General features: G+C 36.7%; 2 protein-coding genes and 1 long non-coding RNA gene across 3 annotated transcripts in view; 2 read left to right on the top strand and 1 right to left on the bottom strand.

Annotated features, from left to right (window-relative positions):
- Positions 1-2,320, top strand: part of Pex3 (peroxisomal biogenesis factor 3) — a 36,523-nt gene extending 34,203 nt beyond the window's left edge. The window contains exon 12 of the mRNA XM_027938421.2: positions 1,733-2,320. Within this exon, the coding sequence (XP_027794222.1) occupies positions 1,733-1,816 (84 nt within the window). The 3' untranslated portion in view covers positions 1,817-2,320. The remainder of the gene's footprint in view (positions 1-1,732) is intronic.
- Positions 2,321-2,747: 427 nt separating this feature from the next.
- Positions 2,748-22,643, top strand: LOC114095246 (uncharacterized). The gene is made up of 3 exons (XR_003583222.3): positions 2,748-3,563; positions 19,368-19,599; positions 20,933-22,643. It is a non-coding gene; the product is annotated as an uncharacterized lncRNA (long non-coding RNA).
- On the bottom strand, positions 7,021-24,256 carry Fuca2 (alpha-L-fucosidase 2). Its single transcript, XM_027938420.2, has 7 exons — positions 23,964-24,256; positions 21,367-21,554; positions 18,745-19,084; positions 16,106-16,316; positions 15,539-15,729; positions 9,882-9,990; positions 7,021-7,862 (listed from the first exon to the last, which is right to left on the bottom strand). Exons 1-7 carry the CDS (start codon positions 24,185-24,187, stop codon positions 7,722-7,724), a joined length of 1,404 nt encoding a protein of 467 aa, XP_027794221.1. The 5' UTR covers positions 24,188-24,256; the 3' UTR covers positions 7,021-7,721.
- Between the last annotated feature and the right edge of the window lie 6 nt (positions 24,257-24,262).

The raw sequence follows: 24,262 nt of genomic DNA, 5'->3' as shown, positions 1-24,262 counted from the left end.
AGTTTTTTTTTTTCCATTAGATTAGATCTGAACTACAAAAAGCACACCTTACTAAACATAGCTGATGGCTACTAATTCGTTGTTCCAAAGTGAACATGGACTTATCTGTTACCATTCATGTTTGTGGGCATTCAACCTGCTTCTTCTACACCTAACTTGCTGGCCACTCTTTTTTTGTCTACTTTAACTATTCTGAAACCTTGATTTATATCCTATGAGCTACTAGTATATGATTTGGGCTTCATTAAAAGAATTTCTATCTCTGTTCTTTTTTCATTACCTCTGTACTTTTAATTAATTCATAAGACTCAAAATACTACTACTTGGAGCCAATAAGAATGTAAGTATAAATACAAAAGCCCTAAATTCTAGGTTATACATTTATCTTTCAAATGATCTAATTTGTGAATTTTCTTTTAGAGTTCATAGAAATTAAAACTCAAAATTTCCTCTCAAATTCTTGGGCCCTGAAAGCATGTCTATAAATCCTGGTTGAAAAAAACATTGATCTAAAACTGTTTCATTGAACATAGTTGAAACTGAATACATTGAGTTCTTTGGTGGGAGAATTTAACCATGAACTGATTGAGATCAGCACTTGCACTAAGTGCACTTAGGTTTTCTAGTACTCAAGAGAGACCACAAAGGCCAGGTTCACTTCCTATGTCTTTGACACTTTCAGAGGCTTTAAGCCTCTGTCATGCACCCCTTTTTAGAATCACATCTACAAATGAAGGCAGCAAAACTGCTTTTTAAAAAACTTTCATGCAAATTTTTTTAAGGGTGAACTAATTATATACAGTTTTCAAAATACCTCTTAAAATCAAACATTTTGTAGCAGTATTGCTGCTAAATAAAGCATTAAATAAATTAAATGTCAAGATGGGGAAGTCTAGTAACATAAGTAAAATATAAAAATGTCTGTGATTTTTATTGATGACAAATTTATATATCCTGTTTAATATTGTTGTGTTTTGAGGCCTGTGTTCATATTTGAAGGAAATTTTGGATTTTAGAGTTAAAGGTTAATATATATATATATATATATAAAGGTAATTTTTTTCCTTATCTTTATATTCACAAACCCCTGGGGTTAAGAACCTTTGCTCTAACGTGTATATAGTTGGTTTGTATGTGTGTGTATATAAAATATGAGCCTGCTATGAGGTTGGAGTTGTGGCTCAGTGGTAGAGCTCTCGCCTGGCATGTGAGGCACTGGGTTTGATCCTCAGCACCACATAAATAAATCAAACTGTGTCCATCTACAACTGAAAAAAATATTTTTTTAAATATATGAGCCTACTAAATATACACATAGTGTGTGTTAGATCTTCTAGAAATATGCCTCAACCATGGTATGTCAGCTTCCAGCAAACAAACAGCAAACAGTAACTTCAGTCTTGTAACTTTATTATTGTATCATTTATTCATTTAAATTAACATACATTTAAATTTATATGAATATACATTTAAATTTATGTAAAGACTATTTGGGACTTTCTTTTGCTAAATAATACTTGAATACTTGTACGCCATCTTTCATATAATAACTCAAACAATAAATATGTCCTAGGATTTATTATAAGAAAAAATATTCCTTTCCTTAATGGTATATTTCTTGGGTTTAACTACCACAACACTTAGAGACAAATTCATTGTTTTATTGCAGAAATGAATTAAAAATTACCTATACTTTTTACAAATTGTAATGTTATATTGTCCTCTTTGCTAGGATCTGTTGATGATGGAACAAGTGAAAGACTTTGCTGCTAATGTGTACGAAGCTTTTAGTACCCCTCAGCAATTGGAGAAATGACTTTTCCTTCAAGAAAAACTACAGTGGGATTCAGTTACTTTTAAAAATACATGAATAAATCAACTACACATAGAGTAACAATTTGTTACAAAAATGCCTAATAAAAATATATTCTTAATCAAAGTCTTCATTTCATAATGAAATAGATTTATTTGGCATCTTAATATATTTTTTTAAATTCATCAACAGACCAATTTTTGCAGGTATATCTAAATGTACACACAATGCAGATAAAAGAATTGTTCATAGTTTATTACATCAGGGATATTTGATCCAAACTGACTAAAACTAAGGTAATTACTTTTGTATAAACTATGAAGTGCTGTGTATTTTGGCATTAATACTGAGGAAAAATCTGTTCAGGAAATAAGCCTAAAAATGTATGAAGTTTGGAAAATGTGCTGTTTAACTAATCATAAAATTCCTTGGACTCTGCAGTAACCAGGAGTAAATTGGACTTTTCTCCAGTTACCCTTCAAAGGAATAAATTATTTGTTTCATATATTCTGGAGGGTTTTTTTTTCTTAAGGAAATCAGTGAATTTTAACAATTAAGATGAGCTTTTTTTTCTTTGCTATTTCTTTGCAATAGTTTCTAACTTTCTTAGAAAGTTACATATTGATTTACAGGCTCAAATTGTGTTAATGCTGTTTTACTCACAGCTATTATTAACTGCATAATTTTATTAATTTGTATGTAAATAATTTTAATAACTTACTTTGTAATGATTTTGAGTACAATGAATCTTATTGCAATAAACTATTTTAATACAACATAGATTTGTTGAGTTAATATTTTACTGCCATTATTGTCCCATAGTGCTTTTACTGTTATTTTGGAAGAACAAGTTTTAGGTTTCATTTTAACTGCTAATATAGTTGCTTTAACTTGTTTAGAAAAAAAATAAATAGCATTACTTTCTGAAAAATAAATGAATGCATTGTCTCTAGTAACTTTATAGTTCTGAATATAGAAGGGGAATTATGGCAGAAATAAATTAATCATTATGTATCATTAGTGTATTAGATATATTTTCAGTAATAGATAATTTTCAAACATCATTTATGTCTCTCTAACATAACATAGCTAAATAGTAAAAGGCAGAAAATGAATTGTGAAGTCTTTTCTGAGCTAGGCCCAGGGCCTACTGCTAAAGTGTATATGTCTAGAATGTTTTAAAAAATGAAAACAGGTATAATCGAGAAGAGGGAATGCTTTCAAAGTTTGACAGAATATATTGTTATCATTCCTAATTGGGTGAAGGAAAAATTGCATTTTGGAAGGTTAGGGAACATATATAATGGGCATGCATGTCTTCCAGCAATATTTACCCAGGATTTCATCAGAGAAAATTTGAGAATAAACAGGGGTGGTTTTATAAGAACACATTTGATCAATTGAAAATTATTACTTGGAATCATCTGCATCTGTACAGTTGTGGCTGCTGGAAAGAGAGCAAGGTAAAACCATATGTATTTAAAATTATTTGTGTTAGGCATTACTAGTTTACTTTCTAGTAATACTAGAGTTGCTTTGTCAGACACTTAGTATGCTTAATCTAAAAAGTTATTTGAAACAGATTATCATATACACATATTTTAGACATTTTAACTTATAATATAAATATTCTTTATTTGCCAGTGATTTTTCATAGGACCCAGGCCTTTTCTAACTTCAGTATGTGCCGCTGAGCTGGAACACTGGTGGTGGAGTGATTAGCAGAACTGCCTTCCAGTGGAGGTCCACTGTAAGTGTTCTATAATTGTCTTTCCTATACAAATCACATGGATTTCATTGCATGGCTGTGAACCAGAGGGGCAGAATTTTTGTACATTTTTATTGTAGTTCTCTCCAGTTTGTTAGTACTGTTTTGCCTACACTTAACCAATAGCATTTTTAACACTTGGGCAATATTTTATCTGTTCTTTCTGAAGTATTAAACTTGGCTTTCCCAGAAACTATAACTCTTCAACATTCATCAATATAATCATAAAAATAAAATGTCAACTTGCATAATCTATTTGGCAACCATATTAGTTTCTCAGGGCTGCTATAAAAAAATTACTATTAACCAGAAAGCTCAAGACAACAGATATGGTTAGAAATTCAAAATCAAGGTATCAGCAAGGCTGCACTTCCACTGCAGGCTCTAGGGAAGATCCTTCTAGTCTTTCCTTGCCTCTTCCAGCCTCTGGTGGCACCAAGCATTCCTTGATTTATGTAGTAGCATAACCCTAAATCTCTGCTTTATCTTCACAAGGCTTTATGTATCTCTGTGTCCTTTTCTAAAGTCTCTTTTAAGGATACTGGCATTGTATTTAGGACCTACCCACATCCACTATGTGCTTGTCTCAATCCTTAATTACATCTGTAAAAGCACCATTTCCAAGTGAGATCATGTTCATAATTATTGAGAACACTATTCAACTTATGATAGTCACATACTCAACTAACTTTTGGTTTATACATATTTTAGCAACTGGAAATGGATGAGCTTACCAAATAAAAGCCTAAAGCTTGTCCTGGGCATCAATCTATTTTTTACAAGGAAATGGACAGTATCAGTTAATCTGATGATTAAATGGAGATGACTTTAAACTGTCTCTACTTTTATACTTTCAAACTTGCATAAATATGCTTGTTATTATATATGTATAAAAGTTTTATATGGGCATTTATTTTATCTGGAAATTAAGAAGATTCTTATCTAACCAAGTTTTTCACTTAATCAAAATGAAATGAAGGTTTGTTATAATTCATATTTATTTGTAGTCTGACCTCTAAGAGCAATTACATTCTTCAATATGGCACTCAGAAGAAAATGAGATAAATCTTATTAAATTGATATTCATTTTTAAAATGGCAAAACAAACATCAATATCTATATTATTCAATCTAAAACTTTGCCTTTAATATATAGTTTAAATGGCAAAACAAACATCAATATCTATATTATTCAATCTAAAACTTTGCCTTTAATATATAGTTTGGTTTACTCTGCCTTTAATATATAGTCATTAAAAGTAAATCAGAAATTACCGAAATTCAAGTAAGGCAAATTTGTGCCTATGAGCAACTCTAGGAAAAGGATTAATTAGTGAGAGGATAAAAAACTATTGGGTTAGATAGGTAGTGAAAGGTCTGATTTCTAACCATCCTCAATCCTTGCCTTCCATGCCTCAGATCATTTTAAGAATTTGGAGTGTTTCAAATCCTTGTTATAATAGTATAATAGTGTTCCCCCCAAATTATTCACCTGGAAACTCTGAGTATTAGCTCACTTGGAAATGTTGTCTTTACAGTTGTAATTTACCCAGTGGTAGTACATTTCACATATAAACAAAATATACTTTAAATAAATCTAAATTTAGGATCTATACTTTTTTATATATAGTCTGGTTATTGGCAAAACATCAGTACTTCTGAATACTGAATTTTTTTCATATAGCTCCCTCATAGCTACTCATTTACTAAACCCTGTCTCTAACTATGATTTCATGAAGTATTTCCATTTTTAGCATAACTTCATTCTTAATTTTAAGAGGTCAAGATGGGCAGGTGTTTTAGTCAACGTTTTCACTGTTGTGACTAAAAGGCTCAACCGGCACAATTGTAGAGGGAGAAAGTTTATTTGGGGGCTCACAGTTTCAGAGGTCTCAGTCATAGAAAGCCGATTCCATTATGTGGGGCTCGAGGTGAGGCTGAACATCATGGTGGAGGAGTATGGCACAGGGAAGTTTATTTGGGGGCTCACAGTTTCAGAGGTCTCAGTCATAGAAGGCCAATTCCATTCTGTGGGGCTCGAGGTGAGGCTGAACATCATGGTGGAGGAGTATGGCACAGGGAAGCAGTTCACATGGTGATCAGAAAGCAGTCTTCACTTGCCAGATACAAATATATACCCCAAAGTCACACCCCCAATTCCCTCCTCCAGTCACACCCCACCTGCCTCTAGTTACCAGTAATCCCATCATGGATTAATTTGCTGATAGGTTGAGGATATGACCCAATCATTTCTCCTCCAATCCTTCTTGTATTGTCTCTCTCTCGAGTTAGCTTTTGGGAGACACCACATCTAAACCATAAAAGCAAGGTACGAATTTAAGCAATTCACAAGTTTTGGGCTCAAGAATAATTTCTTCAAACAGCTAACCCTACTTTTGCCTTAAGATTACCGTTAATACCATTTGGTTGGATTTTGTTTTGTCATTTTCCTTTATGTATTAGTTTATTTGTTGGTTTCTTTTTCCTTTTTTTGTGTTGTTTTTCTTCATATAGTGTTTGGAATCATGAAAATCTACATAGAGTGGATCTCTAATAAAAGGTTAATTGGGATTTAGGAACTACTGAAATATTTATCCACATAAATTCTTTGGCATAGCTTCAAATATTTAATAATTGCAGCTGAATCCCAGCTACTTGAGAGGTAGAGGCAAGAATGTCACTTGAGCCCTGAAGTTTGAGGTCAGCCTGGGCAATATAGTGAGACCCTGTCTCAACAAGAAAAAATAGTGATCAGTTTCAAGAACCTCAACAATGAGTAATTTTAAAAATAAAGTTTTCAACCTTGGCATGATTTTAGGAAATAAAAATAATGTTTAATCTCACTATTTGAAGGACTTTTTTGAAACACATTTCTACATTTGCTTGTAACAAAGTGGAATCTATAGCATTTCAAATAAAGATATGGCCATATAAAACATCTTTTGTTGAGGGGAATGAGCTCCTTAATCAATTTTCATTAAACTTACATTTGAAAAATCATAATTATTTTTGTCTCCTTATAAGAGAAGATCTGAATAGATTTCCTAATTTTCAAATAGGTTTTCAACTTCAATTTGCTTGAAGTAAACAAATTTATGAATTTAAGTTAGCCTTCAGATTAACCCATCTTCAAAAATAGGCCCACACCTCAAATCTCATACCTCTTTCTAACCTCTCCTTCTGCAGGGGGAAAACAATTGGAAGACTGTGTTCTAAAATATTAGTAGTGCCAATCTGAGTAGCAATTTCATCTTGGAGAATTTGTTTTAAAATATCTATAATAAACATGTATCAGTTTTATAACTAAGAGGGGAAAAGACTATTACTGGATACATTGGAAATACACATTGGGCCAAATTTATTAAATACCTGTATTGTATGCTAGGGTTGCTGTAACAGAACAAGACACACACACACACACACACACACACACAATTACCTAGATGGCTCAAACAACAGAAATTTATTTTCTCAGTTCTGGAGGCTGGAAGTCCAACATCAAGATATTGGCAGATTTGGTTGGTTTGATGCTTCTGTCTGGGCTTGCAGATGGTGACCTTCTTGCTATGTTTCTACATAGCTTTCTTCTGTGCTCTTACATCTGGTACCACTTTCCCTTATAAGGACACCAGTCCTATTGAATTAGGGCCCTGCCCTTATGACCTCATTTAATCTTAATTATCTCTTTATAAATCTCTATTTCCAAATATAGTCACATCGGGGGTTAGAACCTTCAACATAAGAATGGTGGGGGGGGGGGACACACTCAATTTAATCCATAGCACCACTAATTCCTAGCAAAACTAAAAACAAAAAATAATTCTACCTCTGACACACATGGAAGTGAATTCAATGTGAAGAGGAAAAACTTAAATGGTAAAGTGCAGTGAAAGTTAAAATGATACCATGAGTAATTTAGGCAACAGGGAGAAAAGGGAACATAGAGCTGTGTTTTCTAATTATTTGATTTTTTAATTTGTTTTAATTAGTTACACATGACAGTACAATGACCTTGACATATCATACATTTGAATCAGATGGGATAAAATTTTATATTTGCTTCCTCCACATAGTATAATCACAGACACCTATCATTTCCTAGTGTTAGAGCTAACTGCAGCATGGGTCTCTCTGCTGCACATTAGGTCACGTTAGTTAGAGCAAGAGCCCAGCCCCAATTGCAGGGCATCTGAGGAAAGCTTAGCTGTGGCAGTTCTACCATAATGCCATCTGGCTTTGAAGAAATCCAGTTAAGCTGCTTTCCATGTCCCAGTAGTTTTACCTGAAATTAGAAACATTAGATACACAATGTCTCCAGATGCATCGCTCAGATCCACCCACTTTTGGGGGGGAAAAAGTGATTGATATTTCTAAAAAAGCACCACTGACAGAAGATTCTTTTATTTTGGGTTTTTGTTTGTTTGTTTGTTTGTTCGTTCCAGGGATTGAACTCCAGGGGCACATGACCACTGAGCCACATCCCCAGCCCTATTTTGTATTTTATTTAGAGACAGGGTCTCACTGAGTTGCTTAGCACCTCGCTTTTGCTTGATCTTCCTGCCTCAGCCTCCTGAGCCACTGGAATTACAGGCGTGTGCCACCGGGCCAGCAGAAGATACATTTTTACCTTTCGAGAGTTACAAGTTTTAAGTCAATTCAGTAAATACATCTTTTTCCTTTATTACTCTCAAGAAGGAAATAAAATTGTACAAAGATTGGGGGAATCAGAATTGTAAATCTTAAATGAAGTGTCCAAGGAGGGGAAATGCCAAAGAGAGAATCAGAAAAAGACTGGAACCATTTTGCCCAGCCAAGGCCTGCCCAGTGCTTACAATGAATGTTTGGAGAAACACTCTCTTCTTTAGCCACTGTTTCTTCCCAGGTTTACTAATAGCCTCCACTAATCAATAATATATAAATTTAATCAGTTACTGCTGTAATTGTTTCACAGCCTTAATTTTCATTATGGTAAGTGGATTAAAAGAAGTTATTCCCTACATATGCTAAGAGTATTTTGAATCATAACTTTCTCAGATGGATCAACATAAGAACAAAATCCTTCTACTTTTATTTTTTGCTATCAAAAAGTCTTCCACATGCTAGATAAGCAGTCTACAAGAAAATATTCATCAATAACTTCATATTAATTGACTCATAGGCCACAACCTGTTTTAGTTTTATTTTGAATCAGGATCTCATTAAGTTGGCCAGACTGGCGTTGAATTTGTGATCCTCTTACTTTAGCCTCCCAAATAGCTGAGATTACAGGCATGCACCACCACACCCAGCATCCCATGTACTTTTAAATAATAATACTAACTGATGCCAAAGAAAACATAGATAAACTTAAATAATGTCATAGCCAGACTTTAAAGGTGTCCTTAAACTTTAGATTTGAACTCATCTTATTTCTGCCTGATAACCATAAGTGTCACAAATGTGGAAAGTGACACAAAAAGGCTTATTTTGGCAACTCAGCTCCAAAGGAATCAACATCTTAAAGAACAAGCCATAAAATATGTCAAAATGGACTGACTACCAGACCTGGTGGTTACAACAGTTTAAAATAGTAGGGTAATAACCAGGTGTGGTGGTGCATGCTTGTAATTCCAGAGGCTTGGGAGGCTGAGGCAGAAGGGTTAAGAGTTCAAAGCCAGCCTCAATAACTTAGCGAGACCCTAAGCAACTTAGCAAGACCTTGCCTCTAAATAAAAAATATTTTTCAAAAAGGGCTGGGGCTGCGGTTATGACTCAGTTGTATAGCGCTTGCCTAGCATGCATGAGGCACTGGGTTTGAGTCTCAGCACCACATATAAATAAATAAATTAATAAATAAAGGTTCATCGACTTCTAAAAAGAAAAGAAAACCAAAGGGGTGTGAGCTGGGGATGGGGCTTAGTGGTTAATTGCCCATGGATTCAATCCGGGATATCAAAAAGAAAAAAGTAGGGCCATGACATCTTAAATCATAAATCAGATGTGTTCTGGGCTGGGATGTCAGAGGAAGCACCTAAATATCAATTTTATGGAAAAAAATCAGTAAACTTGAACAATGTAAAATGACTGAAGAACAATATCTATTTTATATTGATATGCATGGAGATGATATATCTGTTGTAAGTTTAATTTTCTTAGGAAGAATTTGAAAAAATTTTGGCCAAACATTTGCAATTGATGAAGCTCATTTAAAAATTACTCTTATTAGATATAAGAGGAACATATATAAGGCTCCCCTTGAAATTAAAACAAGTTATATTCTCATCAGGATATTTTAGCAACTTAAAGGAACACTTCCTCTTACCTCTGTTTCCCCCAGAATACCTCTGGGTTGGCCAAGAAACAGGTGTCCTGAGGCAGGCCACTTAAGGAAGATGGCATAGACTAATTTTTCCTTAGGTTTAGATGTATACCTGGTTAAAAGAAAAAATAGAAAGCATAGTAACAAGTTACATCCCATGTTACTCCTTCTTTATGGGTCAGGTCTAGAATTATTTTAGAAATAATTCTATGTGCATTTACCAAGGTCTCCGCTAAAAAAGAAGGAATGAAAATAGCCCCCTGATTGTATATAAAGCACTCTCTCCACTCCTCTAGTACTAAAACGAAGTGCTTGGAAGAAAATAATTTTCTTTGGCTAGTATTCTTTTCAGACTGCTCTCATGGAGCTGGAAAAGGGGTGAGAATGAACTAAGTGTAGGACACAAGAACTAGATGGCTTTCCACCTGTTAATTCAAATCTTCCCAGGTCTGCATGTGTCAGCTGTGTATTGTGCTCAGTTAGGGATCCAACAAGAACAGCACTCAGCTAGTTTACAATAAAATTTTTAAATTAAGACTTCCGTTTTAGACATACAGCTTTACTATGCTCTACATCCAAATGGAAACAGACATGGAGAGGTCATCCATATGGCATTAAAGCCAAGAAAATGGATGAGATCAACTTTGGAATTAAGAACTAGAGAGAAAATAAAAGCCCGAAGAGTAAGTCACAGGACCTTCAAGATTCAGAGGTTGAGAAAATCAGGTGGGATCAACAAAGAGGAACAGCCAAGAGGTGCAATGAAAACCAAGAGAAATGGCAGTCAGCTGAGGCAAATACTGCCAATATGTTCAGAAAATGAGAAACTGGGCATTAACCACCAGAGGTTACAATGGGACTTGGCAACAACAACTGTGAGGAATGTTGGGAGTGGAAGTCTGAACAGAGAGGGTTCAAGAGGAAAATTGGAGCAAAAGGTTGGAGATTCTTTCAAGATATTTTACTAGAAAGGAAAGGAAAGAATGGGCAGGTAGCTGGAAACATAAGCAGAGTCAAAAGCACTTTATTAAAATGAAAGAAATAACATGTTCATATGCCGATGAGAGCAGATTTAGAAAAAGGGGTAAACTGAAGTTGCAATCAGAAACTAGTTTTAAAATCTACTCCAATAAAATAGAAAATCATGAAGACATTGACAAATTTCTAGAGACATATGGCCTACACAAATGGAACCAGGAGGACACAGAAATTTTAAACAGATCAATTTCAAACAGTGAAATTGAAGACACTATCAAAAGCCTACCAACAAAGAAAAGCCCAGGACCAGATGGATTCTTAGCTAAGTTCTATAAGACCAAAACTAGACAAAGATACATCAAGTAAAGAAAGCTTCAGATCAATATCCTTAATGAACATAGATGCAAAAATTCTTAAAATCCTGGCAGATCACATACAAAAACATATTAAAATGATAGTGCACCATGATCAAGTGGGTTTCATTCCAGGAAAGAAAGGCTGGTTCAACATACAAAAATTAATAAATGTAATTTATTACATGAATAGACTTGAGGACAAAAATCACATGATTATCTCAATAGATGCAGAAAAAGTATTTGATAACATTCAACATCCATTCATGTTCAAAACAGTAGAAAAATTAGGGATAATATAAACATACCTCAACATTGTAAAAGCCAAATATGCTAAACCTAAGGCCAACATCATTCTAAATGGAGAAAAATTGAAAGTATTCCCTCTAAAAACTGAACAAGACAGGATGCCCTCTTTCACCCCTCCTATTCAACATCTTCCTTGAAACTCTAACCAGAGCAATTAGACAAAAGAAAGAAATTAAAGGGATATGAATATGAAAAGAAGAGCTCAACTATCCCCATTTCTATATTTATATTTAGAATAAATATATATTTATTTATAAATAAATATATATATATATATATATATTTAGAATAAATATATAGTCTATATTTAGAAGACCCAAAAAAAGCTCCCACCAGAAAACCTCTAGAAGTCATAAATGAATTCAGCAAAGTAGGAGGTTATAAAACTAACATCCAAATAAGTTGCATTCCTACATACCAATGACGAATCAGCTGAAAGAGAAATCAGGAAAACTACCCCATTCACAATAGCCTCAAAAACAAAAAACAACAACAAAGTGAATTAATTTAACAAAAGAGGTGAAAGACCTCTACAACAAAAACTATAGAACACTAAAGAAAGTAATTGAAGAAGACCTTAGAAGAAGAAAATTTTTCTCCATTGAGAATGATGTTGGCCTTTGTTTTAGCATATATAGCTTTTACAATGTTGAGGTATGTTCATACTATCCCTAGTTTTTCTAGTGTTTTGAACATAAATGGATGCTGAATTTTATCAAATGCTTTTTCTGCATCTATTGAGATAATCATGTGATTATCCCATGTTCTTCCACAGGCAGATTAGGTAGTATAGCAGATTAATATTGTCAAAATGGCCATACTGCCAAAAATGCTATACAGATTTAATGCAATTCCAATGTCATTCTTCATAGAAATATAAAAAGCATTCATGAAATTCATTTGGAAAAATTAGAGGCCCTTGCCAGGTGCAGTGGTGCATGCCTGTAATCCCAACAGTTCCGGAGGCTGAGGCAGGAGGATCTTGAGTTCAAAGCCAGCCTCAGCAAAAATGAGGCACTAAGCAACTCAGTGAGACCCCTTCTCTAAATAAAATACAAAATAGGGCTGGGGATGTGGCTCAGTGGCCAAATGCCCCTGAGTTCAATGACCAGTACCCCCCCCCAAAAAAAATGAGGCCCAGAATAGCCAAAGAATCCTTAGCAAGAAAAGTGATGCAGGAGGCATCACAATAGCAGACCTTAAATTATACTACAGACTTATATAACAAAAAGGGCATGGTATTGGCACACAGTAAAAATGGAGAATTGCTACAATATCCTTGAGTATAGGATTTAGGATGGGATCCTTAAAACAAGGATTAAGAGTGGGAGTGTAGCTCAGTGATATAGTCCTGGCTTAGCATGTGCAAGGTCCTGAGTTAGATCTCTAGCACCACAAAAAAACAAAAAGCCCTCAAGAAATGACCTTAAATCAAAGTGATATAAATTGACACTGTACGTGTGTACATGTGTTTCTAGTGACAATTATCTTTCTAGGGGCAGCCAAGATTAGAGCTAAACTTAGAGCTTAACTTAACCAAAGCTGATTTTACATTAAGTGAATACAACAGAGAGAGGGCAAAGGAGCTGAGGGCATGTGCAATGGATTTATTGCAGTGATGGGCCAGAGATCTGACCTGGATAAGGAAGAAAAGAAAACTTGAGAGGGCTGAGGGACAGGGAAAATGTGATAGTATTAAAGACATTTGATCATTGGATTATAAATCCCTTTGGAGGCTGACAGGCTTGTGGAGTGAGCTGAGATATAAGAATGTTTCAAATTAAAACCATGGAAAATGTGCGGCAAAATCTAAGTTGTAACCAAAGGAAGGGGTAGCAAAGGTAGAATAGACAAAATCCCTAGGAGAGAGGTCACACAGCAAGTTAGAACTGTGAATAGATAAAGTAAAACCATTAAGAAGTATTTTAAAAATTGTTCTGGGAACAGGGATAGTGAGCTAAGGCTAAACTCTCAAAGGATTTCAAGGTCTGACCTGGGAATATGTAGATGACCATAAGCAGAAGGAGAGGCAGAGCTCTTGGGAGCTCTTCTGAGACTAAGAAGAGCTCCCAAGAATGAGGGAGAAGGAGGGAGACACTCAGCTTCAGAGGTCACATCAAATATTTTGTATTTTACTTTTAGTTATTGCAACACCACTCGATAGATAATACTAATGATTGTGAAATTAAAAACACAGAAGCAAATTCCAAAATTAGATTTAAACTATCTGTAATATGAAGAATTGGCACTGAGTTCTCATTAGGGTTTCTCCAAGATCCAACATGATAAAATTGTGAGAAAAAAAAAAAAAAAAAACACCTTTTTTTTTCAATTATTTGCCTTTGAATAGATTGCCTTTCTTTATTTTCTTCAGAGAGTTGACTATAGGTTTTAAGTTATAAGTTAAGTACGATTGAGCAAGAACATTTAGTTTAACCTTCTGATTCATATTTGATCAGGAAGCACTCACTTAGGTGGCATTGGGGTGCAATTTTAGAACTTCACTGACTGCACTTATGTATGCATATGAAGGCCCCACATCAAACACCATTAGGTTTGCAGTGTAATTTGGGTACTCATTGGCACACAGAAACTTCCCAAGATCAGGTAGAAACTTGAGGAAAAACTTTTATGGAAGATATTAGTTAAAGAAAATTAAGCAAGTTAATTTTAAAGAAACATCAGATTTAGATTTATTAGCATAGTATAAACAAGTAACACATTTTTAATCAATAAGAATAATGCCGTTGTTTGAGACTGATTTTTTCCAATTTTTTAATTGTGGTAAGATATAACAAAATTTATCATCTTAAATTTGTTTAAGTGTACAGCTCAGTGTTATTAGATACATCCATAATGTTATGCAACTAACACCACCATTCATCTCTAAAACTCTCTTCATCTTATAGAACTCAGCTCTGTACCCATTAATCACTTCCCACCTCCTCTGCCCCACCTCCCACCAACTACCATTCTAATTTCTGTCTCTGAGTTTAACTACTGCAGATATCTTGCAAAATGGAATCATATAGTATTTGTCTTTTGGCTTATTTCACTTTACATAATATGAATGTTCATCTATGTGTAGCATATGTTGGAATTTCCTTCCTTTTCAAGGCTGAATAATATGTGCATACCACAGTATATGTACATGACACCTTTTGCCTATCCATTAATCTGTCAATGGACTCTTGGATGGCTATTGTGAATATAATTCTGCTATGAACATGGATGTGCAATAAGTCAGTGAGTGGTAAAGCACTTGCCTGGCACATATGAATCCCAGACGTAAAACTCAAGGGTCATAGGTTAATTCTATGATTTATTTTTTGAGGAACTGCCATGCTGTTTTCTACAGTAGCTGTAACATTTTACATTCCCTCTAACAGTGCTCAGGGGTTCTAGTCTCTCCACATCCTCATCAACACTTGCTTCCCCTTTTTTGATATTAGCCATCTTAGTGGATGTGAGGTAGTATCTCATTATGGATTTTACTTGCATTTCCCTAATTATTATGATATTAAGTATCTCATCTTGTGCTTGTTGGCCATGAGACAAATTATACCATTACAACTGTTGTCTCAGTAGGGAGACAGATACCTGGTGCTTCCTACTTGGACATCTTCCCCAAATCCTCTGTAATTTGGATTTTTTTTCTCCTTTCTTGGATATTTCTTGCTTGCTAATATGATAGGATATAACATCTGCAAAAATTAGAATTTATCCACTCAGCATTTTCAACTTATTTAAATGGCTTACAACTTATTTAAATGGCTCTTGTAAAAGCTGACAACTTTGGGCTAAAATTTGTCCTTTCCTAGGAGATATCTAGAATTTGAGAAACATTAAGTATTCAAAAATATGCTAATTCTTCTTCTCTTTGTATTTGAGTAAAGTTGGAAAGTGCTTTGGATGGGTAATATGATCTGATGTCCCTTATTATTCTGCTCTTATTTTTATCTTTGAGAAATTTAAATGCCTTCCTCTATCAAATGGAACTTGGTAACCAGAAAAACTTACCACACATCTGGGGTGACACTGTCATTCTGGGATCGCCACGGGTGGGTTTCATAAATGGCTTCCCCATTGACTTTTAGCCAGGTCCCCATTTGCCTTAATCGCTCCTCAAAAATTGCAGAAATGGTGCCATCTAGTGTGGGTCCAATATTCATCAAAAGATTTCCTCCACATGCAACTGTTTGCACAAGTTGCTAGAGAATTAAGAATAAATACAGTTCTTAGGTTTAAAAAAATCCATCTTCCATGTGTTAATACATCATAATTTTCTGTGGACATACAGTCACTATCCAGAAGAACAAACCTAGACATAGAGTAATGCCCTGTGTTTGCAGGTCATCAAGTTACCCCACTTGTAAGAAATTGTTGCCACCCAACCTCACTATTAAGAACATGGGCTAATGCTGTAGCTCAATGGTGGAGTGCTTGCCTAGCATACTTGAGGCACTGGGTTTGATCCTCAGCACCACATAAATATAAAATAAAGATATTGTGTCTGCCTAAAACTAAAAAGAAAATATTCAAAAAAAAAGAACATGACAATAATGGCCATCACACATTTTACCGTACCTTTACCAACTCTTCAATTGTAAAATAGTCTCCAATGTCAGCATTCCTCCTATAGCCCCAGGAAAACTTGTCTATTGTCATACAGTTTTCCCACTTATGTGGCAAAAGGTGTCCTGGGTTATATCGATCACTGCAGGTATAGTAGCCACCGTGCTTACAGATGCAGCCAGCTCCCCAGCGATCGTTGGTGACTACTGTGTCCCGAACTGGGCTGAAATGAGAAGTATAATTTTTTTCAAAGAAAATGTGTCTTATATGCAAAAGGAAATGTCACTGAAAAGAGGTCTAGCCAAAATCCACTCCTGAAAAATGACCACAGAATGACAGAGTGGGACCCCAAAGTGCTAAAGTCAAATAGACCCAGGTTGATTGGAATTCTGGCTCTGTCAACCTTCTAGCTCCAAGATCTAGAGCAGGTTATCTAACTCCTCTGAATAACCAATTGCCTCATTATCATTAGAACAAAAATAATTGATGTAAACAGCCCAGTGCCTAGCACACACAGCACTTACAAGAGCATTGTACTATTATTTGAAGCTCTGCCTCCCATACTGTGAATGGCACCCCAAACTAGATTTATACTCAAGATATTTTTCTCCAATAATCTCAAATGTATATTCTAACCTTTCTTCTCTAATTGTGCTTAGTATTTTAGAATCTCAGAAAAATAAACTGTTTAAATCATGTGAAATAACTTCACAACATTTCTTATCATGACTGATAGTTCACATAGAAGGAACTCATTCCACTTAAAGGAGGCAATTTTTTTTTTCTTTTGTCACAAGGAATACATTTAATCATTAACAACCTCTTTACTTTCTACTGTTTCATTTAAATGCATTTTAATACAGCTCATAACAGGGCTTTGTGTCAATTTTTTTTTCAGATCAAGTCAGATACAACTTCTTGAGGATAAATTAAGGTCATTGCCCCCTCTCCCAAGCTAATGTAAAAAGCTTGTGCTGTATCAAGAACAAATGTTCCAATCTTCAACATATCGCAGACATGACAATTTGGGTGTGTCCCAGATCCATTTTGCTCTGAGAACATAATCCTGATGTGAATGTAACTGAGACATGAATTTATTCAGAAAAATGCTTTTCCATTGTTTTCAAAATATTTGTTGTAAATGACAGAAATTCCTTTGCTAAAGATGAACATCTTCCTCCTCTACAAGATATTTAGCACCTCTAAAGAGGCAGTTTTGATTCACAAACCAAAGGAGATGGCTTCCAGTCTTTTTTCTCAGAAGGAGCACCTGGAAGCACTACCACTTTTGGTATCAAGAGTTTTCCAGAACATGTACTTATGTGCTTTGTAGACCAAGGAAGCAAAAGCAGGTTTCCTGACTTTACCGCACAGTATCAAGTGCTTACAAATGTAAATGTGGTTCCCATGGTTCTAGCCTAATGAAGGAATTCAGTAAGAGCTCCCAATTCACACAGGACAGTCTTGAATGCTCAAGAAAGTAACAGGAAAGAAGGGGAAGAGGTGAGAATACTGAGGATGACTGGAAAGAGAAGACAGACAAGGTTGACTCTGACAGAGCGGCAAAGATTATCAGAAGGTAGGATGATAAAAAGAAGCAATCAGAGGAAGTGAAAATGTAATCAAAATGCAGTACAAGGTCCTTAACAGACCAGAGGAATTGATTAAAAGAGGGACTCACAAAAATAATACTTCTAAAGTTTTTGATTCTTTGATTTTTAGTCTGACTTCAAAATCAGAAAACAAAGTTGTATTTAATTCCTGATTTGTTTACTTCTGATAATTTCAAGTGAATATGGATACAGCTAATAAGTGTTATTTATAATGATTTCCTTCCCTGATAAGGGACAGACAGACTTGAATAGTGAAAACATGAGGTTAAGGGAATAATTCTGTAAATGGGTCCTTCTTACCAACCCCCAAATGCTTTCCCTTTTTTAAAACAAAAAACAATTTACCTGCAGCCCTGACTGGCTTAAGTAGACAGGATGTCTCAGCAAATTACCTGTTATCTGAAGGAGAAATGCAGGCACAAAATGTCATAAGAAGAATACAAGTTCCTGTGAAGTGGAGGCACTTTTGTGACCCTAACACAGTCCTAACCCCAGAACTCAAGGAGGTAAGGATCATTCCTCCTAAGCATAAAATCTTCAAGAACAGGTTCCAAATAGAATTAGTCAGCATTGTCCAAAGTGACCTTGAGTTGTCATGACAGTGGGGATGTGAAAGTCTAATATCATCCTGCTATCAGTCAAAAGTCAAGAAGGTGGATCTGGGGGGCACTCTGGAAACTTCCCTTGGAACCCCCAATAGAACTAGACAGCAGGAGAGGCACACTGTCGCTCTATTCTCTGAAAGGACCCATTTTTCTCCCTTAAGAGTGTCCCCCTTTCCTATTCTTTCTAAAAAAACTTGTGCCTGTAACTCTGAGCGACATGTCTGAAATCTTTCTTTCTAACTTGATCACAAGAATGGGGATTTGGAGGAGGGGTCTCTGTGCTGCCTCAGTTTCTTGGCAGACCCCAACCCTGTAACACTTTCCATACCACAAGTGAGCCTAAAAGGAAATATTTCAAGAAGTATGTAAATTTAAATGCTATATGCAAATTAGGAGCTCCTGGGAAATTACAGGCACCTAGTAGCACACATACCTTTCATTGTACAGCCAGGCTAAGAAGTTTGTGCTGTTCCAGTAGTTATCTGGTGCCCCTCCATCTCCATCTGACCACAGAACCTCAGGCTGGTACTTTTTCACCAACTCATAGAGCTCAGGCAACATCTTAGAAATTGGAAATTTTTGCTTATGGAAGGAACTGGATTCATCTTCAAGGAAGAGTGGATGAAACCATTCAAAAAGGGAATAGTACAGTCCAAAATGCAAGTCAGTTTTGTTCCTGATGGCCACTTCCAGTTCCTTGACAATGTCCCTCTTCGGTCCCTCATCCATGGCATTCCAGTTCCAGGAATACTCTGAACCCCACAAAGTAAAGCCTGAAAGGTGACATTAAAACCCTTTGTAAGCATTGTCAATTTCACTTCAGTAAACTTCCACTCATAAAAATGCCAAAACAACTCAGATGCAATATATAAATAACTACTTAAACAAGTGACAATTGTTTAGCATTTTTTTCATAGTTTAGCATTTCTTTTTCATATTCTGTTCTTATAAGAGAAACAAATGAGAATTTAAACAAAGTGGAAACTCAATCTTTAAAAACATCACTCAGGGTATACTGTAAGGTCTGTATAGTGTGATCTCTTTTTTTCTCCTTAGGACTTTGAGATCCTTGAAGGGCAGCATCATGTCTGCAGTGCTCCCCACTATGCTCAGCCAACTGTCAGCTCAAGATCAAAGCAAAATAAACCACCAACATCAGGTCACTTCTAAGATGGGGACACCTTCCATACCCACGAGCTACAACAATGACCACCACTGTTTACAATGGAGCTTCTGAGATGATGCATTCCTACAAGTTTCTTATGTGACTTCTTATCCAAACGTGAAGGTATATTGCTTGGTTGTAGGATTGTCTGTTTTATCATAGTGTGATTCTAGAACACTAGGGATCCATATGTAAACAATCTCCTTGATCTTGACAATTCATTTAACCAAGAGGCAGAAAAGACACTACTTCCCAGTAGTTTCATGCTACCCACCATTTGGAACCTCACCCTACTCTAAACACAAAAGTAAATAATGTTTTTAGTTGTAAGTTGGACACAATATTTTTATTTATTTATTTTTATGTGGTGCTGAGGATCAAACTCAGCACCTCGCGCATGGTAGGCAAGCAGTGTACCGCTGACCACAACCCCAGCCCCAAAAGTGAATAATTTACCAATTAAATAGTTGAGAAAATAGTAGTATACCATTACCCAAGTATTTTGAAATAATTAATATTTTAATGGGAATGTGCATTTTGATTGCTAGTTGTTCTATATAAACATGTTCAAAGAGAGATATAAACTGAAATGCTTAAGAAACAACATGAAAGACTCGAAGAATCATAGGTATCATGTTATTGTTCCAGTCAAGTCTAAGATTGAGTCTCTCTTCAGATTTATTTCAAGAAGTTTTTAAAATAGTTTGTACTTATTCCAAAGACATTTGGGGTACGCTTTAAAGCAGTGTTAACATTTGAGGTCTTAACTCAAATATTTTCAACTTGACATATCCTAACGTCAGGCAGTGCAGTGACCACTTGGATCTTTGACTCAGTATCTCCACCATATGCTCACACAGTGTTGGTCCCTCCTAACGGGAACCAGTAGCACATTGTCCATGAGCAATAAAAATTGAGAATGTATAAATGTGGGCTGTGTCATCTCTCCTCACAGCTTGATTAAGATCATTGTGTTGTTGTTGGTGGTGGTGTTTAAATACACTCACTAAGTAATACTTTGTGCCATATAGGTTGGGGAAGTTCCTAGATTTCAGGAAATCAACATGATCTCAAGAAAACACACTTAAAAATCCATCTCAGCAGAAATATCTATAAGGAGGAATCATGAAGCTTCAGACTGTGGCCAAAGGGGAAAATACTCTAAGTTAATTCCAAATTTTTGTTCCTCCCTTCCTATTTCCTTTGTACTCCTAGAAAAAACAATGAGGTAAATTTTCTTATATCAAGGCAAAGATGGTCATGGAAATGAAACTACCTAATGAATTATGAGGTTGGGACAATAAACTTATTGATGTGTCCTTGGTCTTATGATACTAAGTGGTAATGGGTGGAGTGCAGTCTTAGTGTAGGACCACTGTGTTTTCTTTTAGATATTCCTCAACCAACTATGATATTTCTAGGCACCATTGCAGTTCCATAATCCTTTTCCCTCCAGGTAATCTGTGTTGATCACTAGTAACTCATCCACCATTTGTACCATGTGGCCACCTAAGAGTTAGTCAAAACTGCAGTCAAGTTTATCAGTAATGTTGCAAGACTGCAACATAGACTTCATGGTGTCTTCACAGAAAGTATTCAGAGGGAAGAAAGGTAAGTATGCAATTCCTCTTGGAAACTCTAACTCTCATCCCACTTCAGTTGGCTTTAAGTAATGCTTGGAAACAACTGTGCATAGAATAAATTGTGGCCATCTTGTTCTGTGAAATATGTGATCTGTCTGTATCCCTACTGTCTCTCAATTTAGGTAAAACATGTAGTCTTAAATGTCAGTCTCCACTTTGGAGAACTGATCTCATAGGGATGACCTTGCTTTAGCAAAGGAATAACTTGTCAATTCCTGAGCATTGTCAGCATCTGTGTGCACATTACCTTCATGATGTTTGGAAGTCAAGACAACGTATTTGGCACCAGAGGCCTGAAGAATATCTGCCCACTGATTTGCATTAAAGAATTTTGCTGTAAATAGTGGTGCAAAATCTTCATATTTAAAATCAGGAGGGTAATTATCTTTCATAAATTTCACAAACTTTGGTCTCTTTTCCTTTTGCCAGTACCACCTATGGGAAGAAGAGCAGTAGCACATAAACAACACAAACATAACCATTTGAAATGATTGCCCTGGATCCCTCTAGTATCTCCCAGTTCCTCAAAAATTATCCAGATCCTCTTGGCTTCCCCATCAACTTCCCCGTTGACTTTGTATTAAGAAAAGCTGATGTAAACCAAACTCCCCTCTCATTTTTCCTCTATTTCCACTGTGAAATCCTCTCAGCTCTGAAATTAAAGCATTCTGGACAACCTGGCTAGATATTCTCTTAGTTCTTCACTTTTAAATCACAATACCTAGAATGACCTTTAAGTGCTTTGTAACACAAGAAACTAGGGCTTCAAAAGAGACAAACCCCTACTGTATTCAATAGCAGAAAACACATTTTGGGTGTAAGATGAAAAAGAAGCAACAGTAAATAAGAAGATGCTATTTTTAACAAGTTAACTCAGCCTTCAAGAATGACTTGTCACATGTATTCATTCTGACCAAGAGTGAACTGAGCCTAAACTGCTTCCACAAGGCTGCATAAGGAAATGTACATCTAAAACACATGTAATCAACCCCACAGTAACTATCCTTACAAAACAGATGCAAGCTATATCTCGGACTCATCTTCTGCCTGTCCGTCGCCTCTCCTTTTATAAGAATACTTCCACTGGATAAACAAATCCACAGTCAGCACTGCATCCCCAAAGATGACAAGGAGGCTCTTCTGGCTGTGAAGACTTCGCTGGTAAACATAATACATACTGAGTACTGCCCTGTGCCTGGTCCAAAGTCACATACATATTTTCCCATCTTCCATGGTAGGTAGGTCACAGAAGTGAGAACTATGCTGGCCAGTGGACCTTGTGGGAAAGGTGGCTTGGGGGTTTCTGGGAATGGTTTCTTTCCGAGCAAAAAAGACAAACAAGGCCTTCCTTCCTGCCTTTGGGCAAGATTGCAGGCTATGTGAGGCTTGGGATGCCTGGACACTATCATAAAACTATGAAGGACCAAGCCCTCAAACAAAGGCTGCATCTTTGATTCATCTGTGAGCCAACTACTTCTAAACTTCTTGTTCTGTGAGACAATAAAATCTTATTATTACAACTTTTACCTGGGTTTTTGATGCCTCGAAATGAAAATACCACAAGTGATCTATGGTGCATTTTTACTATTTATTTATTTATTTATTTATTTATTTATGCTGCTGGGGATTGAGCTCAGGGTCTCCAGCATGCTGCTAATGCTCTGCCTCTGAGCTATCTCCCCAGCCAACATTCTTATTTTTTAAATTGAACTACAAGTTTGGCACAGTAGTGTAAACCTATAATAACAGCAACTGGGGATCCTCCTAACTCAACAGGAAGATCAAAAGTTCAAGACCAGTCAAAGCAAAAGGAGACCCTGTCTCAAATTTAAAAATAAAAAGGGCCATGGATGTAGCTGGGAGGTAAGAGTACCAGTAGGGGAAAAAAAAAAAAAAAAGAAGTGAACTACAAATGAAATTGTGACAATCAGAAAGCTGAACACAAATATAAATATGTACACACTCATTTGAAGAGCTGAATATTAGAAGCGCTTAATCAGAAAAGGTGTGTGTAACCATTTATAAAATCGCATGCACATTTCATATAAATCTCAAGATAAAATCTAACAAACATTTTTGTGTAGCACTTTTCATATGACAGTCTATTAATGGTTTAAATGTTTTTGTTTTTTGAGACAGGGTCGCACTAAGTTGCCAGGCTAGACTCCAACTCCCATCCTCCTGCCTCAGCATCTCTGGTGGATACACACCATCCATCACACATTGGTGTGCTATGTTAAAATGCTATCGTGTGTCACTCTTTTAAAGAAGGCTCTAGCTAGGCAGGGTGGCACACGCCTGAAATCCCAGCCACACTGGAAGCTAAGGCAGGAGTCCCCCGGAGTTCCAGGCCAGCAAGGGCAACTTAGTGAGACCCGGTTTCAAAACAAAAACAAAAACAAATGAAAGCCTTTCCACATACACTTGGACCATACTTCAAGGCAAAACGACTGAAAGTGGGCAGGTAGCCGCCTAACAACAGTGGGACGTGAGTCCGAGGCACTGGTCTACCCGACACAAACTGGTTTTTCGGGTCGCTCCACGGCATACATAGTGTCATAACTCCAGCTGGACCAGCGCAAGGCTCCAGGAGGTGAGGAGGTCGATCCAGGGTCGGTGTCTGGAAACTTGCAGTCACGAGGAAGGACTGTCCAGTGCTCTTCTAGCCCCAGGCGCTGTCAGGAAGTCATCATCACCGGGAACCGAACGCTGGAACCGGCCAAGCGAAACTGACAACCGGGCAGCCATAGGCCGTAAACAGGCGTGCTGGGGCGCGTCCGGGGTCCTCGGTGGAGAGACAAAAAGCAGCGTGCAAGGAGACTGGGGTGGGGGGAGCGCACTCACCAGAACCATTCGCTACCGAAGCTGGGCACGGAAAACACGCCCCAGTGGATGAAGATGCCGAACTTGGCCTGGTCGAACCAGGCGGGCAGTGGGCGGGCGTCCAGCGACTCCCAGGTGGGGTCGTAGGGTGCCGCGCAGCTGGCCGGGCCCGGTGGGGGTGGCAGAAGCAGCAGCAGCAATAGCGGGAGCGCGAGGCGCGTGCGCGCCAGCTCCCAGGACAACATGTCCCCCAGGCGGCGAAGGTCCCGTCTGCAGGCTCCCGCGGCCGCTGGAGCTTTGTACTTCCGCGTCTCCTGCCA

Source organism: Marmota flaviventris, chromosome 6, assembly GCF_047511675.1.
Source record: "Marmota flaviventris isolate mMarFla1 chromosome 6, mMarFla1.hap1, whole genome shotgun sequence".
NCBI lineage: Eukaryota > Metazoa > Chordata > Mammalia > Rodentia > Sciuridae > Marmota > Marmota flaviventris.
This window is presented reverse-complemented; position numbering and strand designations above follow the sequence as displayed.

Coding starts and splice junctions, on each gene's coding strand:
- Fuca2 (XM_027938420.2), bottom strand. CDS start 24,187: ATGTTGTCCTGGGAGCTGGCGCGCACGCGCCTCGCGCTCCCGCTATTG. Junction 19,085..21,366: donor GACTTCCAAACATCATGAAG/GTAATGTGCACA, acceptor GTCACCTTTCAG/GCTTTACTTTGTGGGGTTCA. Junction 9,991..15,538: donor AGTGTCACCCCAGATGTGTG/GTAAGTTTTTCT, acceptor TCTTTTAACCAG/GTATACATCTAAACCTAAGG.